Below are 23,591 nucleotides of genomic sequence, written 5' to 3' on the forward strand. Positions count from 1 at the left end.
TGTGACCTTGAATGAAGGTCAAGGTCATTCATTTGAACAAACTTGGTAGCCCTCCACCCCAGCATGCTACAGACCCAATATCAAATCCCTGGGACTCTTGGTTATTGAGAAGAAGTCGTTTAAAGATTTTAGCCTTTTTGACTCCTGTGACCTTGAATGAAGGTCAAGGTCATTCATTTGAACAAACTTGGTAGCCCTTCACCCCAGCATGCTACAGACCCAATATCAAGTCCCTGGGTCTTTTGGCTATTTAGAAGAAGTCGTCTAATTTTTTTTTAGCATATTTGACTCCTGTGACCTTGAATGAAAGTCAAGGTCATTCATTTGAACAAACTTGGTAGCCCTTCACCCCAGCATGCTACAGACCCAATATCAACTCCCTGGGACTCTTGGTTATTGAGAAGAAGTTGTTTAAAGATTTTAGCCTTTTTGACCCCTGTGACCTTGAATGAAGGTCAACGTTATTCATTTGAACAAACTTGGTAGCCCTTCACCCCAGCATGCTACAGGCCCAATATTAGGTCTCTAGGCCTTTTGGTTATTGAGAAGAAGTTGCTTGAATGGAAAGTTGACGCCGGACGGACGGCCGGACGACGGACGCCGCGCCACGGCATAAGCTCACTTGCCCTTCGGGCAGGTGAGCTAATAATGTTCGTTCCATTTGCTAATAGCTTTATTTGTTGATGTAATGATTATGTTGTGGGGATCACAACTGCTTCAAAGATATAACCCAGAAACAAAGTCAAGATTCAACATGATTGTATTTATAGAAACTACAAGTCCCTTGGGGTAGGGAAAGAACGCTGGGCCTATTTTTACATCAGGATTGTGCTCATCTCTTGATGCCAAGCAAGGCTATATATGATTATGGGGTGGGGATCTGAATGGTTTCACAGATAAAACAAAAGATATAAAGTCTTCAAGGGTGGGGAAAGAATTCAAACACCAAGGAGTGTGTCAGCCCCATTATTTGTAGAAGTCATTAACATCAATATTGCCAAATGAACCCCTTTTGGCCCGCTCCTTATCCCCACCATTTTGTACAATTTTGAACCCCTACCCCTTAAGGATGCTTCCAATCAAACATGAGCAATGAATATCACTTAGTTCTAGAGAACTTGTTTATATATCGTTATATATCACTTAAGACTCACCCCTCAGCCCCCTGGGGGTCAGCTGGGCCATTTATAGTTTTTTTTTTAATCCCCAGCCCTAGGGATGATACCAGTCAAATATGATAGATATTCATCGCTTACTTCCAGACAATTAATTGTTTATAGCAATTTAGCCAAATCGACCCCTTTTGGTCCTGCCGTCAGTCCCACCATTTGTACAATTTTGGATCCCCACCCCATAACAATGCTACCAGACAAATATGAGCGATATCTATTGCTTGGTTCCAGAGAATAAGTTGTTTATATCAATTAAGCCAAAATACCCACTTTTGGCCCCCTCAGGCGCCTAGAGAGTCAGACCCACCATTTCTAAAGTTTTGAAGCCCTACCCCATAACGATGCTACAAGTCAAATATGAGTGATATCCATTGCTTAGTTTCAAAGAAGAGGCCATCTATATCAATTAAGCCAAATTGACCTATCAGCCAAAGTGAAACCCCTCAGGCCCCACCATTTGTACAATATTGAATCCCTACCCATTAAAGATGCTACCAATCAAACAAGAGCGATGTACATAACTTAATTTTAAAGAAGTTGTTTATATATCTTTCGCCAAATTGACCCCTTTTAGTCTAACCCCCAGCCTCCTGGGGGACAGCTGGACCATTTAGTTTTTTTAATCCCCACCCCTAGGGAGGCTACCAGTCAAATATGATAGATATTCATCGCTTACTTCCAGACAATTAATTGTTTATAGTAATTTAGCCAAATTGACCCCTTTTGGCCCAGCCCCTCAAGCCCCAAGATCAGTCCCACCATTTGTACAACTTTGGATCCCCAACGGTACCCCATAAAGATGCTACCAGACAAATATGAGCGATATACATTGTTTAGTTCCAGAGAATAAGTTGTTTTATCAATTAAGCCAAATTGCCCACTTTTGGCCCTGCCCCTCAGCCCCACCATTTGTACAATTTTGAATCCCTACCCCATGAGGAAGCTACCAGTCAAATATGAGCGATATCAATTGCTCAGTTTCAGAGAAAAGGCCGTCTATATCAATTAAGCCAAATTGACTTCTGTTGACCCCGACCCTCAGACCCCAGGGGGTCAGCCCTACCATTTGTACAATTTTGAATCCCTACCCCAAGGACGCCAGGGTATAGCATAAGCTCACCTTGGTCCTTCGGACCAGGTGAGCTAATAAGAGGCCCATGGGCCTTAACGGTCACCCGAGTTTTGAAATATTTCAGTTAATTTGATCCTTTTTGACCATGCCAATCAGCCCAGGGGTCAGCCAGAGCCAACATGTGCATACTATCAAGCTATCATCCAATGCTGATAATGTTAATCAAGTTAGAATGAATCCAATAGAAATCAAACAAGTGATAGCCAAAAATATGATTTCCCTATAAAAACTATAGTAAAGTGAACCCCCTCCCCAGGGACAATCACGAGACCCCAGGGCAACGAAATTCACAAATTTGAAAAAGCATCTTCTGACCCTTCAATCTATCAAGAGTATTTAATTCTACCTTATTTGGGTATTCAGAAATTTCAGTTAATTTTACCCTTTTTGACCCCGTCGAAAGGCCCTGGAGGTCAGTCAAGGCCAACATATGCATACCATAAATATGTCATTCATTGCTGATAATGTTGACCAAGTTAAAACGAATTCCAACAGGAATCAAACAAATGATAGTCAAGAATGTGATTTCTCTATATAAACTATAGTAAAGTTTACGCGTCCCCAGGTGCAAATGAGAGACCAAGGGTCATGAAATTTATAATTTTAGTGCAAGACCATTCCATCTATGATTAGCATTTGTTTCTACCTCATTTGGGTCTTGAGAAGAATTTTGAAATTTCAGTCAATTTGACCCCTTTGGGCCCCTCCCCTCAGTATCTTGGGGGGCGAGGACCATATAATTCAGTTTTGGTTAACCTTTGCCATGAAATGTTTCTGCTAAATTTCATTCTTATCGGTACAGGGGTTTCTCAGAAGAAGTCGAAATTTGTAAATTGTTTACGGGTGCACAACGAACAAAACGAACAAAAGGTGATTAGAATATGTTGGTCACTTGAGACTGAAGTCGGTGAGGTGTCAGACTGATGCCAAGGCAAAGCCTAACCAGCCCTTCAGGCCATGTGATCAAATCTATCCTATATTCATGTAGTGGTATTTGATTGTGGATCGTTTGTACAATCTTTGAAGCTCAAAACATTCACTGCTAGAGAAGGTGCCCAAACGGCAACATTGACAAAAGACAAATATCATTTATCGATTACATAAAGGAAATTTATTACATGATCCATTTAATGTAACAACTTTAAAATGAGGAAAGAAATCAACAATGCTATACTCTAAAATTAAACTACAAGTATTAATGAATCCAAATCTCTGACCACTTAACATGTAATTGTTGATGTCTTCAACTGAACAACATACATTACTCCATCACATCATTAGCTATTCCACTGGTGATGGAGAGGTCAACCCAGCTTGTGCGAAATCATAACAAAACTAGAACTGTCGCCAGGATGGCTGACTAATACCCCCGCAATCTACATGAGTCAATGGTGAATTGGAACTCTTAATTAGAGGCTAACTAAGATAACCCAGTAATATAGTGACCAGTTGCCATAGCAACCATAATTTTGAGAAAAAGAAAGTGGCATGCACATCTACACCTGGTTCTCTATATTTGTGTGAAGTTTCATTGAAATCGGCCCTTCGGTTTAGGAGGAGTTGTCCGGACAAAATGCGTCAAAAGACAGACGGACGGACAGAGAACCTGATTCCAGTATTCCCCCCCTTACTTCGTTGCGGGGGTATAAAAACATGACATAGTCCTTGTAAAACAAATAAGTAAACAAACTTCAAGAGGGAGTTGCTAAATGATAGTAAACATTTCCTATGAAATCAAACATAAACATAGAAACCAGTTTTCTAAACAAATTTGTACTCTTTCAAATATATCTTCAAAATAAATCTTATTAACTGGTATATATGAACCTAAATCATAACAAAAAGTGGACAAGTCTGGAATAATTGCTGAAGCATATTCACCAGTATAAATGAAAACTAAACAGTTTTGATTCAGGATAGTGTTTTAGTAAATTCTCAAGCCAGATAACGACCCCTCTATTCATCAGGTTTCATTTGATATAGCTACAACACCTAATGATTCTACAACTTTATTTTCAAGTCTTGACCTCTATATGTAAATCTTAGGATCATAATAAAAGGTCAAAACATTACAATATACACACACAAGTTAATATGAGAGAAAATACTTTGTTGCTGAAGATTCATAACCTGACAAAAAAGAGGAAAAACGGTATTTTCTTAATATTGAATTTCACTTGTCACACAGAATCTCAAGATACACATAAGCATACCGCTTAATATATAAGTTACATATTCCTTAAAACAAAGGCACGAACCAACAAAAATAATCATATCTATTGAACTTTAATTCAAAACTACACCTTATCACCTGTGATCGAGAGGAACTACAGAACAAGCAATCAGAGGATGGACCAATTAACAAAACCACAAGAAGCCAACATAAAATAAAGTTTGATTTATCATTTAAATTAAACTAGGAATATCCGAATATTATCTTCAAACTAGAAATATGTTCATTAGTTGTTCTCAGAACCAGAAGATGTTTTTGTTACTGACCAGATTTATAAATTGTCCTTTTGTGTTATCCATAGTGACTCCTTAAACATAAAAAAATATGTATTGTCAGTTCCTGTGTTTTGAACCACTGATATCATGATTTTCTCGTACACCTGTACAAGAATATTAACTGAATTCGTAATACTTCTGAGTACTCATATATGTTATATTTGCAGTAATTTTATAAAGTATATACTCTTTCAAAACAAACAAAAACTCATTTTGTTTTTTTGATTTTAATAGAATTAATGACACCATATTGCCAAACCAATAGAAATATCTAGACTTTCCAATTGGAGGTCAAAAAGAAAATCACGACAAAAATGACTTAAATTGCATTATATATATCACTTTAATCACTTTAGCACTGTCACAGAATTCGCGAATATCCTATTTCGACATTCTGATCTCATCAATCTGTGTCATCATTGAAATAATTGTAGCATCATATCATAGTGTCATTAATGAGTAAGGGTCTAATTTACCTGTACAGAATTGATCCTGGACTCCTTATTAACTTTACAAAAAACGGTGCAACCATATTGCTATCTGTGAATTCATGACAATATCGGTAAAAAAAAAAACAGAACTGTTGGATATAGAGATGAAGGGTAAAACTTAATGCTACTGACCACCTTCTGGTGAGGACATAGTAAGCTGCAGAAAAAAAAAATTGGATGAAAAATAGTGCAAGAGGAAAGTAGGACATATAAGTGGAAATATTACTGCTTTATTTGGATAACATATATGGTTAATAAATATTGCACAAGTCTTTTTTACTACTTTGTTTAAAATACTGATCATGATAACAGGAAAATGCAACACTATGTACGTAAAGTAATTTCATTTTGTCTATGACTTTTTGCTTTTGGTTTGATGACATAATATATATATATATAACCCTTTATCATGAGTTGACTATGATACCATCATGTATGACATATGAACCTTGCAGCTTATAGTAAAATATCACTAATAATATATATATCAGAAGCATACCAATACTATTAGACATTCAGGTCAAACAAAAGTATATTTCAATATAACAAGTCAACATTCCAGCTAAATTTATCTGTAATACCAAAAACAGGTCTTCTTCCACTTTGTCAATCACAGTCACATGGGATATCTTCCTTTGAAAACTGCCAACAAATCCTCCTCACAACCGGTCAGATTATTGATATGGTCGTATTTTCTTGACCTATTTTCTTGACAAGTCAATCATTTTAAAATGGGATATCTTCCCTGACGACAAATTGTTAACGAGTATGACTGTTATTTAACCAAACACTTCATTCAATTCCTTTCCTATCTAGAGTTCAAGGTTGACATCACTGCGACTGACTAGGTACTGATCAGTGTCCACTACATTTTGCCCACAACTGCAGGACTACCCGTACTTGTACACAAGGAAGTTTGGTGTTCCAGTGTATTTAGTTGCCAGCTGTTTTCCATCCGGTGTCGGATCCGAGAATGCCATCTGCTTCTTCTCGATGAAAACACCATACTCAAACCATTGCCTAGAGGAAAGTAAGTGAGAGCTATCAGATGTATCCATAATGTACATGAATTACTTACAGTTAGTGATATATTCATTTTGTATAAATTAACTAGAAATGTCTGTAAGGCATAAATGCTCGCATCAGCAGTTTCCTGAGATTAACTACTTACGTTGCATCGGGATGGACATGGGTACCACTATATACTCCCCCTCCCCCCCAAAAATTTCATGACGGGGCATCAAAATTCATACTGTCCCCAATTCTATTAAAATCTAAATCCAGGGTAAAAGAACCAACAAAAGAATTTAATGCAAGCAATATCATCATAATGATAAGACAAATTATTGTCACCTGCAATCTACAAATATTCTTAAATATTACTTCCTCTAGTTTCCTGAATCATACTAATGTATTTTTAAAATGATGGACTCATTATAACAAACAAATACACAGTATGGTAAGACAATTTTAATCTTTGTACCAAACGATACATTTAAACAAGACAATGCGGTTAATTGATACCCCACCGTATGTGAAAATATATGCCAAGAATGCTAAGATGATGTATTTGTGTATGAACTAAAAATTCAAGAATTGCATTTGAAGGTATTAATGCGAATAAACAAAAGAATATCACTAAAGTAATTTTAGTATGTGATGTCAGAAGTTCAAGTGAATCTATGTAGTGCAGGAGATCAGGCAGAAGCAACTTTTTTTATAGGTCAATAGTCGAAATGTGACCTACATTTGATACAGACTTACATAGGTGAACCCAAGTCCGAAGTATGCAGTTTCAGTGACAAGAACTGCAGGAGACACAGTAAGACAAATTCAGGGTTCATACGGATTTTGTCAAACCAAATTCAAGGCCTTTTCAAGGCTTTTTCAATGTCTTAATTAAATATTCAAGGCCCATTTTACCTATCATCTAAGACATCTTGAGAGGGAACAAGAGAACAAAAAGGCAACTTATAATTATCCACTTGATCAAAATACAACTTGACATGGTAATTATTAACGTCTGTATGGGAGGTGGCATAGACAAAGTTGAATCCAAATAATCAGTGGCCAGGGTTTCACTTATCCTAATGAAACCTTAATATTCAAGGCTTTTTCAAGGCTGTAAACCAATTTTCAAGGCTTTTCAATGCCCAAGGTGAAATTCAAGGCTTTTCAAGGCCCAAGGTGAAATTCAAGACTTTCTCAAGGCCCGTGCTAACCCTGAAATTTTTCCTTTGAAATAGGTCAAAATGTAGGTCACCGTGACCTATTACATGACGCACTGCCTCCATGCTTCAAAAATGAAGTCCCAATGACAAGAGTCTGGACAAGATAGACCGACGGATGGATAGACACAACATAAAAATATACCCCTCTCCCTCCCTACAAAGTTCCCAGTGGGTAACTAATAAGCCTGTGTTTATCATGTCACATTTTGGGGCCTTCTAGTTTAAGAGGCAGACAGATCAAATTTTAAATGCAATATTTTCAGGGTAAAGACCGGTTATAGATATTCTGAAAGTCTCCAGAGAGCATTATCAGATCACAAAGACACACAACTCCTGTCGGAATGGCCAAATCATTTAAAACTGATATTAAACGGACAGATTTGCTCACCTGACACAGTCCAGCAGTTTGGAACCAATACCCTTTTGTCTTTGCTGACAGTGTACCCAGATACGGCTGATCCCTACTAAGGCTGGCTGTGGTTCAGACTGACAGCACCATGGGCGATGTCCAGGCTGAGAGGTCTGACTCGACTGACTGTCTCCGATCACAGCATAACCCTGGATCACAAACACATCTCAATCATAACTCTTTTTCATAGAAATGCTAAAGCTATAAACAGTGAATCTAATAATTAATTTCCAATACCTTGGTGCCAACCTGAACATATTTTCATTAAAGCAAATGAACAAAATTAAATACAGTAAATGGATAGAAAATAAACTTTGCAGTTTCAATTTATCATACATGTCATCTTTTAATTTCTGAGCGAATTCTTCGAATGACTTCGAAAAACAGAGGATGGAAACACATGACAAAAATTTCATACCAGTAACAGTTCTAGAAAGTGATTTTCAGTGATTCATATTTATACTTAGTACTGTCAAAATTTTATCCAAGAGCTTGTATTTCTGTACTATGGTCAAGGTAGAAAATCAAATAGAGATCAAGCAGTTCAAGTTTGGGTAATTCATAACTTGAACTTAAAAGATAAAAATTGATTTGAAAATCATACATGAAATTGCTGCGGAAACTTCAACAAATAGAGATGCAGGGACAATAGTAGACCGAATACATTATATTATATGTCAAAGCTTTTCTTAGGTTGAACTTTCAACAGGTCAATCTTGGAAAACCAAGGGCTTTTCCAGTAAAACATCTACCCTACCCAATTACAAGGACTCCAGGTTTTGTTTAGGATTACCAACAATATAATTTATTTAATAAATTACATAGAAGTAATAGGAAGGCAATTTAACCAAGGATAGAAGTTATCTATTTTGGAGTCCTGGGGCCAGGTAGATATTTTAATGGAATAGACCCAAGTCCCTCTACCAGATATTGGCATCCAATCCAATTACAAACAAATTATCAATATATTGAAGCGATTCAACACTTGCACCAAATCCTTACATGGATTCGGATGTAGACTTGGACACATATTCCGGGACACGTGACAACACATGCAACACCCTCCCCACTTCTTCAAAAGGCACAAACTAAAAACACAAGTGTCTGAACCAGACTTGGGTATCACAACAAATACACAACTTACTTCATATATACCAGGGTTATATGTTCAGAAATGTAATTAAACCCTGGTATCTTAGAATTCTAGAAAGTTGGTCTACCCAACTGTCAAGCTACTTAAGTCAAGGTACAATACATACATGTGTAACAGGATTAGAAGTGTAAGGGTTTGATTTTTACCTGGCTGACTTGCTCTGCTACACAGCAACCCTCTACCGCTTTGTCATCCGAGATATACAAGAACACCTGTAAAATGTAATGATCATACCTAACACTGTTCAGAAGGAATTAAACATCATGTTCATCTGACAGTAAATCAGATATTTTAATAGTTTTGCATTGACACAAATGTGTGCTTGGTACAAAACCTAATACACTCTCATATCCAATTGTAGATGAGCAAGTTTCCAGTATTCGGCTCAAAGTGTTATTTCTTCATTATAATTTTCAGTTATTATAATCAGAATTATGTTCATAGATTTATAACCTTTCATTATGCTATAATACAGAAATGCCAGTAAAGATTGTTCAACTTACTTTTTTTTCTTCTCAGAAATTGAATGGCAAGATGAGTGACATGGAAAATTATGGAAGTAACATGGTGTCTAAAATACAGTTATTACATCCATTCAGGCTTACCTATATCATCTGCTGATTGATTAAAACATGAATGTATTATAATATATGAATGAACCAAAAATAAACATAAAATATTTATTGTCAGTTCTGCTGTTCTTCATAGTATTTCCGACACCGTTACTTCCAGAAAGTATCACATCATTTTTATTCTCAATTAAGTTCACACTATATAAGACATCAACATGTTACGAAGGTATTTCATGGTAGTTTCTTCATTTATTCCTTTTTTTACCATAGCACATATCATGAAAATTCTTTAGCAATGTTATTACATTACAATTCAGTGTCTGAAACACTAGGAGAATCCATTTTACATTTTCACAGCAGGAATTTTATGGCAATGGGGCTTGAGGCAAAAAACACTAAAAAATATTTGAATTTCAAAAATAATTAGAAACTTGCCTAAAACTGGAAACTTACTTTAATAGATATTAAATCAATTATGGCTTTCGATATTATTAATGATTTAGAACAGTTTTTTTTTTGTTACAAATCAAAACCAAGCAAGAGGAACAGAAAATGGACAAATGTAATTTTAAAATAGACAAGTGTAATTTTAAAATAACTATACTATATCTATAATAAAAGCACCAATTATACTATGACACATCAAATCTCTAAAACAAACAAGGCAAGAACTTTCCATACATCTTTATAATTCTATATACTTGATCTATCAAGGCAGCTGCAATCTCTACAAATGAGAATACAAACTATACCTATACTACATAACCACTAAGTCCTTCTATATAAATCTCAATCTAAAAATTTTGTCAACTGTAGCTTGCTGATCTCAACAAGAGAGATATAAGCCAATCTGTGTTATGGAGTAAGGTACCATAATCATATTAATGCCTGTGCTAGCGATAATGATTGGAGAAAATTTCTTGTAGTCATTTTTGTGAATATAAACCAACACACATGACATGCTTTATTGTGCTTTGCTACATTGGCTAAAAATCTGGTGAAAATAGCGATTGTCTTTAGCCAAACCATCTTAAGATTAGCCACTGGCAACATGGCTATGGCTTATGGCTAGCGCAAGCACAGTTATGAACTTATGACACAATGTGTAACTCACCGAACTATGGTAATGGAATTCAGTAAGTTCTAAACTCAACAAGAGGCCCATGGGCTTTAATGGTCATCTGACTACAAGACCCATGTACTATTGTTACGTAGTACAGTATATATACTCAGTAGCAAGTATAGTGGCACTGTTGGCCATGGCAGCCATCTTGGATTTTGGGACCTACAGTACCCGAAAAATAACACTTGCTCAGGACCATCTCAGGATCATTTCAAGTAAGTTAGAGCTGAATACCACAGGTGGCACTAAAGAAGAATGTTGAAATAGGTTTCGTTCAGGAAAACCATGATTGTGCAATCATGTTACAAAATGGCTGCCGCTGTTATTGTTTTGTTATTGAAAAACAAAAACACTTAGTCAAGACCATCCCAGGATCATTTCAGGCAAGTTAGAGCTGAATCCCACTAATAAGACTTGAGAAGGAGTTTGAAATGTTAAAAGTTTCGCACAGCAGACGACGATGGACGAAGCACAATGCATATGACTATAGGTCATCCCGACCCTTTGGGTCAGATGACCTAAAAATCAACTTTTTTGTTTACTGTCAAGACTTTTTTACCAGTTCTGCTCCAGGACACTAAAACTTGCCATTACGACATATAACTACCAAAATTTACCAGCATACCTCATCTTATGACACCATATACCCAGTGTAGAACATTACCTTGTATCCATACTTGAAAGCAAGGGATGCCTCAGGAAAGCCCAGTTCTTGTCCCATGATCTTATTGATGTCGTCCACCTGCAATGTCATGAAATTTAATTTAATCTTAATTAAAATGTATTTACGGTTATACAATATTGAACAGACATATGAAATATGCAGGATCATTAGAGTCTATTAGAGGCCAGAGTGTCCTTTTTTTATTATTTGCATTCAACATATATCACACCACCTTCTCGTGAAGTAGCTACACAGTCTGAAAACAACACACAAGTCTGAAAGTATGATCAGGAAGCCTGTGGTAGAGTTGTGATCAAGTTGAAAGGTTAATTTGCAACTATTTTGTTTCATGACACAGTGACTTTTATTCTATATCATATATACAAATTATGAAGCTACAAATTATTAAACAGCATTACAATGCTTTGGCAAGGGTTTTTCACGAATGGAAATAAAATGCCAATTATATACTCCCTATTTCATTAAAAGTTTTAAGTGTATTTAAAAGGTATGCTCATTAAGTTTATCTGTTAAATGCACATCCCTCCTTAAATTAGTTATATTTGTGCCAAGAAATATGTGTAATATTTGAATCATAACTATTTGTTAATGTATTTGATGAATTCATTTTCTGTTAGATTTGAAGAATACACCAGTCTTCAGTCGGAATATATTTAGAGTATACCAATAAGATAGGTAACTTTGGTTGTTTTGGTTTGTTTTGTTTAACGTCCTATTAACAGCCAGGGTCATTTAAGGACGTGCCAGGTTTGGAGGTGGAGGAAAGCCGGAGTACCCGGAGAAAAACCATCGGCCTACGGTCAGTACCTGGCAACTGCCCCACGTAGGTTTCAACCTCGCAACCCAGAGGTGGAGGGCTAGTGATAAAATGTCGGGACACCTTAACCACTCAGCCACCGTGGTCCCTGATAGGTAACAATTCACTTTCATAATACTTAACTTGCATCAGATAAAGTTCTTAAAACAAGGGGAGGTAATTCCACATCATGAAGGAGTATAATCAAATGGATGATTGTTCATTTTTGAGAGCCGAGTCACATGTCTCACCTTTTTGATAGCATACTTGGGGTCGTCATGCAGGACCATGATAATCCGGCTACCTAGGTCTGGATATTCTTGGACTACTCTCTCCTTCTTCCATCCCTAAAAATACAGTTATATATGAGATCAGTACCTATTACTGTTGTTGAGAAATTCAAGAGTAAAGAGTTTAATTGCCACTTCTACACATTTTTTAATTAATATGTAGGAATTGACTTTTTTGTGTTATAAGCTATGAATTTCTATTTGAATTAAGTTCTTACCAGAGCATGCAAGATGTCTTATACCAGCTAATGCTAATATCCTTTAATGAAGTTGAAGTTTCAAACCTTCCTATTTTTTTTGTAAAAAAAACATTTTGTTAAAACATGATAGTGTATTTTATAATTTTTTACAGCCAATACGCAATTCAAAAGCATGTCACTTTTACCAACCATTCTCGGTCATTAGCATGCCAAAATATTGTTGAATGTTGGGACTTACAGGGAAGCGGAGTGCTGTTAGAAGACTCTGGTGGAATTTGTTGTGAGTGGTATCGTCCGTCGGATCACCTGGAGTGTACACCATACTGCAGACATCACATTGGATCGCACCAAATTTCTTCTGGCCAGCATCCTGTACAAACCAATGCAACCTCCTTATTTTTCAATGACAAATAGACCAGTATTGAATTACAATTTCTGTTTTCTACACTTTCATATTTACAGGTCATACATTCATAAAAAAAAATTTCAATCTCTCTTAAATATACTACATGTACGTATACATGGCCATGGGATATATTTAACTGTGTAAGCTTAATTAATTCAACCAGCTTTAATTATAACTTAACCTTACCAGTATCATCTGTTCCTGGGTATCTTTGTCAGGACGTAAACGATGTCGTGGCGACACTCTCGGTGACAAACGCAAGTTGGACTTACTGGCAAAAAATAAAATATAGATTTATAGTAAAGTCTGATTTAATATGATATTCTGACTTGTATATGTCCAACAAAATCAAGAATACTTGAAACAAGAGATCCCAGAGGGATCTTGGCACCCACCATTGAATGATCTTCATAGGTTCCATGTCAGATTGATTTTTTCTCTACTTTTCCCTTCATTTTACTAATCTGTGCAAATTGAGACATCCCTCCAGTACTTTTCAAACAAGGGAATCCTAGCTATGTAAGAAATTTGAGATTTAACGATAATGGCTGTACATGTTTGTTTGCCAGGTTGTTTTCAGGACAGTCTGGTCCAAAAATGCAATACATGGGACCAAGGGGAACCTACTTATGAAATTTGAGAAAGATCCATTCAGTACTTTGAGAAATAGAGATAACAAACTTCAATTGTCAAAATCCAAGATGGCTACCTGTCGGCCATGTTGTTTTCAGATTGGTCTCAAAACGCAATATGCATAACTAGGCAACAAGGGAAACCTACATATGAAATTTCAGAAAGATCCCTTCAGTACTTTCTCAGAAATAGCGATAACAAACTTCAATTGTCAAAATCCAAGATGGCTGCCTGTCGGCCATGTTGTTTTCGGATTGGTCTCAAAACACAATATGAATAACTAGGCACCAAGGGAAACCTACATATGAAATTTCAGAAAGATCCATTCAGTACTTTCTCAGAAATAGTGATAACAAACTTCAAATGTCAAAATCCAAGATGGCTGCCTGTCGGCCATGTTGTTTTCCGATTGGTCTCAAATCGCAATATGCATAACTAGGCACCAAGGGGAACCTTCATATGAAATTTGAGAAAGATTCCTTCAGTACTTTCTCAGAAATAGCGATAACAAACTTCAATTGTCAAAATCCAAGATGGCTGCCTGTCGGCCATGTTGTTTTCTGACTGGTCTCAAAACGCAATATGCATAACTAGGCATCAAGGGGAACCTACATATGAAATTTGAGAAAGATCCCTTCAGTACTTTCTGAGAAATAGCGATAACAAGAATTGTTTACGGACGGAGGGACGGCCGGAGGGACGGAGGGAGGGACGGACGGACCACGGAAGCAGGGCGATTTGAAAAGCCCACCATTTGATGATGGTGGGCTAAAAATATAATGTTTGGTATCAATTGAATTGCATTATCCAAAATTATTCAAAACTAGAATTTCTGCTGACATTGTCACTTCTAATGATAAAAAAATGTACCAATTTTAGAAAAAACAAACCTCCTGCTTAGCAATGGTGATGACCGTGGTGAATTTTGAGAGGAATTGAAAATGGGAAAGAATGTCTTTCCTGTAACTGGATCCTTTCCTCTGTTGCGTAGACTTGGACCAGAGACTACGGACGTGAGGTCAGTCATACTGCTGGCGAGTGAAGAACAGTTTGAGGCAGAGTTGCTGTTATCTTTTGTCATATCTGAGCACACCTCAGAGCTATCTGGAAACAGGTCCTCTGAGGCCCCAAACTGTTCTGGCTGGACAGATGTCAGACATTCTGGTTCTGCAGTCGACACTTCCGACATAGTACTGTGACAGGCAGAATCCGTTGTTGGTGTGTCTATATTTATCGAAGTTTTTGAGAGTTTGCCTTCAACAGATTTACTAATTTTGGATTCCTTTACCAGTTTCTTGGATTTCTTCTTTTTCATCAGTCCAGCACTTTTTGAATTCCTTGAAGGAACAAATTTCAAGTTGAAACCTTTCCGGATAATGACACTGCTACCAACCACCTTGCTAGCAGAAGCTGGACTTTTGTGCTTGAAAAATTTCCTGCCATTTTGAGGTGTATTGCATGTGTTGGATGTTTCATTGACAGCAAGAGATTTCACAGTTGTAGTTGTAGTTTTTGTTATTTTTTTCTGGAAGATTTTCCCGTTGGTATTTGATGTTTTTCTGTAACAAAAAATCAGTACAATATATTTTGCTTTTAAATGAATGTAAGAAGTTAAAGTCACATAGATTTCATGAGAGATAATTAGAGGATTATCACCCTCAGACTGAGCGACCAGTTAATTCTGGAATTTATTAGTGTGCCGTTTTGGTTTCTAGGAGATGTGAGATAACATCTGGCTTATTCAGCGAGACTCGTAGGTATGTCGTATTGTTATGTGACAATATAGACACGTTTTAACTCTTAATTATGTAAATGTCCATTGCATGTCAACATTAATAATTGTACTTGTGTTTATTTACAGATGACTCTGGTCATTGTTACATGATAAATTAATAAAACGTCACACGTCAGACAAATAGAACTGGATCTTATTTAATTATGTTTATAAATATCTTTTTGCATGAAAGCTGAAAAGTGATATGCAAATATGTTATTGTTTATTTACATCATTGGCAGCATGTTAAAAGTTCCTAGAAAATGTGTACAATTTTAACAATCTGTCAGCTGTCTTAACACTCTAATAACCCATTTTCAAATGCTGTTGTCTAGACTGCCGTTTGCAGTCTGACAAAGGAAACAAATATTTTCAAAATCTCACTTTTCATTTGCCGTATGTTTTAAAGATTAAATAATATGGTGTCTGACCTGGTCCTCAATACAGCCATAGAGACATCAGAATGGGGACTGCTGTCCTCGTTACTAGATTTGAAAGTCATCACATCATCTTCAGAGACTGAATTATCCTCCGAGAGTTTTGACCGAACCTTTTGAGCTGCCTTTCTTCTACCTGGTGAATGAGGGAAGTTTTTCTTCTGTCTACCACCATAGAAGGATTTGGTGGTAAAAGATTCCTCGGTTGGTTCAGACTCATTGTCTGATGTTTCATCAGTGATCGAAGGTGAATCATCAATTGCTGTTGCTCTTCGTTTTCTGGGAGGTGTATTTTCTAGCTGACAAAAATTCAGACTTGCTCTACAAGGTAACATACAAAACAGTAAAAAGTTGTTTGTCAAATTGCAAATGATTAAAAAAAATTATTAAGCTTTCAAAGATCGTGAAAAGTACTTCAGAATTTTCGGGGTTTTGTTATTTTCAAAGTGGTAAAGGATTCAACATAACATCAGCAACCAGACAGACTTCATAAAAAAATTTCTGCAACAAATTTTCACAACAGATAATGACAAGATGACAGGACAATAAATTGAAGATGACACGCTATATACAAAATTTGCACAAAAACCTGGTCATTATCAATTATGTCAATTCTAATGCTTCTGATAGAGCCTGTGACCTGACCTAGTGTTTACTAGTTTTACACTCAAATGATCATGATCTGGACAAAGAAGAGTTCTCTCTAATCAATAACATTAATATTGTGGCTAGTGTTTAGCACTATTTAAATTTATCAAGGAGACATACTCAATTTCCAGAAAAGAACCTGTCCTAGATTTTCCAAGGGTTACACTGATGCATTATATTTACTCCAATACTATTAGAGGTTTACACGACAGGAAACTTTTGACAGGCTGTCATGTAACCTCTAATCACCACCGCACGTAAAACCTGTTGCTGTGACCCACCTAATTAAAGTCGTTTAAAAGTTATCTTTACTCACATTTCATATGATCTGAATTACCTTATTCTATTTATCTATCATAAATACACAAAGTTACACAACATGTGTCCATATCTATATCCAAGATCAGTGATTATTAGCCTCTTTTGTAGTTTAAGCGTAGGTCCCATTTGTATATACCGCCATACTTGTTTTGATTGTGACCTCTCAAGGTTATTTCCGGTTTATCCAAATTTGGAGTTGAAATAGACGAAACAAACGAAACGCTGTGAAAATATTACGTTACGCTATCCGTTTTATTTGAATTCCGTATTTTATAATAACCGGAACAGCAAAGTTGTTTTAGTGACCTAATATTTGAACACAGTAGGTTGCAAGTGAATTATTGTGGATATAATTATATTTAAGAGGTGTCCATCAACAGTTTGTGCATAAATGGATTGATACTTCATCAACAAGTAAGCGTACACATATTTGTTAACATGAATTATCGTTTTAGATGGTTTATGACACTTTTTTTGTCGCGCCCCAGAATCAGGGCGCTGGCAGCTACAAGAAAAACACGCTGAGGGGATATGAGGTCGCAATATCCACCAATGTAATCAGGTGGAATAAGACCTCATATATGTATAGGAGTAACTGATGCATGTGAAAGGAACACTAAGAAATTTTACATGGGCACCAATGTAACTGAGAGAATTATTTTATCTATTTCAATGCATCTGCTAGGGATTGAACCTTGGGCCTCTGACTTATCAGTCTTATATATATTCAGCAGATTGAGCTAAAGAGAAGTTTTCTAGTCTAGTCGATCAGTATATTGTATCTAGTATTTACAAGGGTAACAATGATCATAAAAAAATTTTCTTTTAAACATTTCGTTTTAAAACACCAACAGAAAATTCTGTATTAATTTATCAATCAACCTTGCAGATTTCTTGTCGGGGGAAGATTGCCAGCGCCGCTTTCTGGTCCTTGTAGCCATGCTTAGAGTGACCATCTAGACAAAGCAGTCCACTGAAATAACAAAATTAATCGCACACTTGTAGATTATGATATACTGTAGAAATGCAAACATAAAAAGGTGCAAGTTTTAAATAAAGGACTAATTATAATTACCTTGAACTTAATTTTGTTGAGCTCATAGGAATTAGTTCACATAAACAGTACACAATTGTTTTGCTGTATCACAGGGGCTCGGGATTTTGAGTAATATATGACATCAGTTCACAACACTATAAATGAAGTATCCATAAACATATTCTGAAAATTAATTTATGCTGTTTGATAAGTGATAACTGATGTCATATACATGTCATTAAAAATCCCAAAACCGAATTCCTGCGTGCTGTATATGGGATTCCGCATAAGTATATCTGCCAGTTTCTTCTTGTTCTTGTTTACACCCAGACAACTTCGTTAAAATGTTAAACGTCAACGACGTCTGATTTATATTTGGGGAAGTATACGATGTGTGGGGGGTGTCCAGTGGTCAGATACGGGGGGGGGGGGGGGGGGGGGGGGTCCAGTGGTCAGATACACTTTATAATTCGACAGTGCAATTAATGTATTGCCTTCAAATAAGTTGGTGATATTGAAGAATACTATATTGGCCTGGTTTCTATATCAATATAATTCATAAACTTAATGCCGTTAGCCGCCTTGACTGACTTATGTAAGTGCGATATGTTACTGCCCGCCTAACGTCACACACCGCCGCGATGTAAATAAACATGAAATAGAAATCTAGTAGGCCTAAGTTAAACCATGCAAACAGGATGCAATGATTGGTTTCAGAAATGGCAAAACTTTAAGTATTGTATTAATTGATAATATAAAGACAGAGCTCACCTTTTCACAACACAAAACTGAGTTTAGCAGATCGTAAATGCTGACATATCATTCCCGGTAAAATTAAGAAGGGCGAACTTGGCGCGGTTGCCGGAATAATCTATTTTGATTGGACGATATAAATAAAAGCGTGAACTCTAATCAGAACCGGAAGATTCGGGACGGACGGGCTGTTCCGGATTTACTTATATTCTTCGCCCACTTTGGAGCCAAGGATCAAATGAAATTGATAATTGATAACCATCATCATCATCATCATCATCTTTCTTTTCCATAAATTGATAATAAGCATTCCATTTTACTTTTTCTCTACATAATTATATTTACAACTATACCACAAAAATTATTAATATTTTGAAATGAAATCATCATCATTCTTCATTCCTCAAAAATGAGAGTACATGTATATAATAATAGTATTTAGAAAGAAATTATGTTGTTTTGGTAGTCGTAACTACAATGTCTCTTATTTCATGGAAATATATTTAGTTATCAATATTGAAGTATACGTTTGCAGCTTTTCGGAGGTAAAATGCACAGACTAATATGAACTCTTGATGAATCGTTTCATTTTCAAAATATAGTTTTTCATGGTTGCCCTTAAAAGGGTCTTGACGAAATCCTGTTCCGACAAATTTTCAAGAACAACATATGTTTGGACGCCAAAGTAGAAGAAAAGTAGACGTACAATTATTGGTGAAGTGTCTTATTGTATCAACCATGGGCCGCTCACAAATTCTACAGATTTGTCCCTGTTCATTTGGCACACACGTCAACATTTTACATATATACAGTCTGGTTGAATTATGAATATTCGGCGTATTTAGCATAACATATGGTTTGCTATATGAATTGTGTATGTCTTTAAACCGCATGAAGTCACTATCAGCATTAATTCTACTTGTAAGCGAGGCGAACGGGGTTTAGCGCAAAACGACCCGTTACCCTTTTGGACTGGTATTTGATATCAGAACAATTAATATTTAGGTCCTGTATCATGTATTGTAGCTAGACCATTGTTCTAATGTAATGCAGTTCTCGCCTGAACCTGGGCCAGTAGGTATCCGAGGACTAATAAGTATGTACATGTATGATATAAAACAGAGTTTGTTGTGATACCACGTTAATTATGTACAGATATATACAACAGAGTTTGTTGTGATACAATGGACCAATAATTATGTACATATATTAGTTTAAACATATTTTATTGCACAAAGTTTAACAAAAGGATTGGGCACACGTTATGCAACTTAAATTATCACCCTTTCCAACAACGAAGTGTAGAAGGTAAAACGGAAGAGTTAGTTGATGACAGTCATACAACATAGACATATGTACATATATATATACAACAGTTTGTTGTGATATCCATGAAATAAGATAGAACACTATCAATTACTTTGGAAACACAAATACTGAGTACATCGCTTGTTGACTTTGATTATACTTCACAGTTTGTGATTATGGGTTACTGTTATTTGTTATGTAAAAAAAGGATAAAATACGCATGCAAATGCCCTTAGTTCAACGGAACGCAAGCTTAAAGGTATTATAGTTTGAAGCACCTGTTGCCAATAAACAAAAAAAATCCCACTTCATATCGAAAACGATTCATTAAAACAAATACGAACGAAATACGACAATAAATATTCAGTGCTTTTATAGAAATTAGTTATGCATGCAGAAAAACGAAATCATGCTTATATGGGTGGTTTTTCACTTCAACAACACACTTGCTATATATACCTCTCTTTATATACTCAGTATCAATACTTAATAGCAGGTATTGTTTTATAATAATGACAAAGAAGGAAACACACGAACAATAAATTCACTATAACCACTCTTATACAATGTTACTTGATACCCAGATGCATTATGAACCCACCAAGGAGAATCCTGTACAATTTTTTATTACATTTTGAGAAAGTCCTACTGCACCGGCCTTTCCCTGTACTCTGGACACCACATCTTTATATTTCCTTTGTATTTTTCATGCAATGTCAAAGTTAAAGATCCAAAATATTTCAATCTTGTTAATTTTGATAATCTGCTATTGAAAATATATAAACTTCATTTATTTTACAAGAATTGCGAAACAAGTTATATCAACTTATATTAATCACTCTTGTTGGCCTGGATGGAAGCGAGCAATGAGTCTTACTGTGGAAGGGAAATGGAGTACCCGGAGAATACCCACGTGGTCGGGCAGGTTATCCCATACCTTTTCACGTCCGATCGGGGAATCGAACCCCGGCCGCCTAGGTGAAAGGCAAGTGTGTTACCACTGTGCCACCCGACCACCCATCTGCCATTAGATGATACCATCAACTCAATGTTGTGATACCATATAAATTGAATTCGTTAAGTGTCATTAGTGATATGATAACTAAATAAAAAGCAACACAATGTGAAACAAAACCTTGATGCTTTAGTCATGTGAATATAAACTAATCGACAAGTGTCGAACATCTTGGCCAGTTCCCCCAAGGCACCGAATCAAACGACATCGCGGCCAATTCCTACCAAGGCTCCGAATCAAATAACATATCTCGGCAAATTCCTTTTTATAGGGTACAAAATACTTTTATTGCCCAGACATCCATGCATGAAGTCCACTGCCAGGGTTGGGACCCTGGGATCGGTGACCGAACAAATATGTCCTCGTGCAAGAGGGCTCTCATTCTATAATTGTATATATCATATATTGTAAATATGTTTTTCTCTATACATCATCATCATCATCATACAATATTTTACAATGTACCATTCATTCATTCGTCATTCATCAATCCATTCATTCTTCATCCATTCACATTCAATTATTTTGAAATCGTTTATTCATTCAGTAATCCACTCATTCATTATGTAAATTATAGACTCGTCCTATACTGCATTCATCACACATTCATTCTATACCTCCATCATTTATCCATTCAGTTCTATCTATTTCATAAACAAATTTCATATTATAAATATTTTGAATTAATAGACAGGTAAATAAATACATGTAAATGATACACATGGGCAAAGTATACAAATGGTTAGGATTGGTTCCCCCCCTGGCATTGACCATCAGTCACTTGAGTATAAGGCTAAATTTAGAAGTCACTTTTGCAACCTGTTAGTATGTTCATTAAATGGATATGTAAAAAATATTGTTTACATGAAAATATGCCCACACAGAGGTAACAATGCCACAAAACAAATGATAAATGTGATTATCTACTTGAGAATAAACAGTACAAAGTGTTTAAAATGCATAAAGGGAGAGTACTCTTACATGATATACAAACAAATGTTCCCCACTTTTCCTGAAATGTTTGATTTCTTTTTTGTTTTGCTGCAATATATTTCTCTAATCTGATGTCTTGAATAAAATACAATTTGCATATCTGGAATGATGGATGGGTGTTTTTCCATTTACTTGCATAAATATGGTATTTTAGTAATAACAAAAAGTGATTTAACATTTGCTTAAATCTTATATTTACAAATATAACACCAGTTGTACTTAAGACTAAGTGATTTTCAACATCATCATTCTCACAATACCATACAATAAATTCTTGCAATAATTCATTCGAGAAATAACAGCTATATAGGATGTGTTCCAGTGATTCTTCTTCTCTACTACAGAAATAACACAAATTATCATTTTCGATGTTTATTTTAAAAATATTCTATGATGAATCTTAAATTAAAAAGCTTGTATTTTGGTTTCTCGTATGTTATTAAATACAGATGAATATGTGTCAAAGTCAAAATTATCCCTTAAATCTAATTCCAATTTTCTTGACTTTTAATAGCTTTTTTAAACACTAACTTCACAAGTTTTTCATATAGGAATTTCAAGTTATCAGTGAATTTTATTTGATGAATTATACTATTAGTTTCACAAACCTCTATATTTTCCCCCTGTGTAATTCTTATTCTGTATTCCTCTTTCCATTCTCGTTTGATTTTATTAACTAGTGCGTAAAACTATAAAAATCCTAATCCTTGGATATGATGTACCTCCGGCCATTTCTTTACAATCCCATTTTGAAAAAGATCTACAACCTTATTAAGCCCAAATTGTTTCCATCTAATACATTGATTGATTTCATTGTAAGGAAGAAAGTTGATCAAATCTTCATTTGGATATTCCTCTAAGGTTTGTGGTTTGTTTTGAACATCTACTAGTGCAAAAATAACTTCTTTCCGGAACTTATTCTTTATCTGTTTTCCTTCTTTTTTTTAGTGCATCTGAATTCAGTTGAACTGTGATATTTGGATCTATAGGCAAAATGTAAGATACTAGTGATTTCCAGGGTGCCTCTCCAGTGTCAAGTAGTCTTTTCAACCTTTTTAATTTCAAATATTTGATAAAAGAAGTTATATGAATCATTTTAAGCCATCCATCCTCTAATAGACCAATCAACCTGTATCTTTTGATTTTTTCAACTTTGTAATTCCAAATGAATTTATATAATATGCCGTTGAGCTGTTTAATAGTATTTGGTGAAGGGTTTGGAATAGAACTGAATAAATGAATATATGTTGGAATAATGATGGATTTAATCACTGTTACTCTACCAAGTAATGAGACATCTCTTTTAGCCCAAAATCTAAGTTTTCGTTCTGTGTCTTTTAATCTAGTAGTATAATTTAGTCTTTCCATATCCTCCAAGTTCAAAGAGAAGATGATTCCTAGTAATTTGAAGTTCTGTGTAGACTATGATAAGTTTAAATCCTCACAAATTCTTTCTTCTGAAAACATTTTGCTCCCTAGCCAGTAAACATTAGACTTCGTAGTAT

The 23,591-nt window shown here is 35.7% G+C and overlaps 1 protein-coding gene across 1 annotated transcript; it reads right to left on the minus strand.

Annotated features, from left to right (window-relative positions):
- Positions 1-3,396: 3,396 nt before the first annotated feature.
- On the minus strand, positions 3,397-18,873 carry LOC117326082 (N-acetyltransferase ESCO2-like). The gene is made up of 11 exons (XM_033882686.1): positions 18,789-18,873; positions 17,864-17,954; positions 16,007-16,333; positions 14,692-15,360; positions 13,355-13,439; positions 13,001-13,132; positions 12,524-12,619; positions 11,456-11,533; positions 9,243-9,308; positions 7,923-8,092; positions 3,397-6,323 (listed from the first exon to the last, which is right to left on the minus strand). Exons 2-11 carry the CDS (start codon positions 17,935-17,937, stop codon positions 6,194-6,196), a joined length of 1,827 nt encoding a protein of 608 aa, XP_033738577.1. The 5' UTR covers positions 17,938-17,954; positions 18,789-18,873; the 3' UTR covers positions 3,397-6,193.
- Positions 18,874-23,591: the final 4,718 nt, after the last annotated feature.

The sequence above is a fragment of the Pecten maximus genome, chromosome 4 (genome assembly GCF_902652985.1).
Source record: "Pecten maximus chromosome 4, xPecMax1.1, whole genome shotgun sequence".
NCBI lineage: Eukaryota > Metazoa > Mollusca > Bivalvia > Pectinida > Pectinidae > Pecten > Pecten maximus.

What these genes read in the sequence shown, in the direction of transcription:
- LOC117326082 (XM_033882686.1), bottom strand. Translation starts at nt 17,937, where the DNA reads ATGGTCACTCTAAGCATGGCTACAAGGACCAGAAAGCGGCGCTGGCAA. An exon ending in CCAAGTATGCTATCAAAAAG is followed by an intron (nt 11,534 to 12,523) that starts GTGAGACATGTG and finishes ATGACATTGCAG; the next exon opens with GTGGACGACATCAATAAGAT. An exon ending in TAGCAGAGCAAGTCAGCCAG is followed by an intron (nt 8,093 to 9,242) that starts GTAAAAATCAAA and finishes TTTGTGATCCAG; the next exon opens with GGTTATGCTGTGATCGGAGA.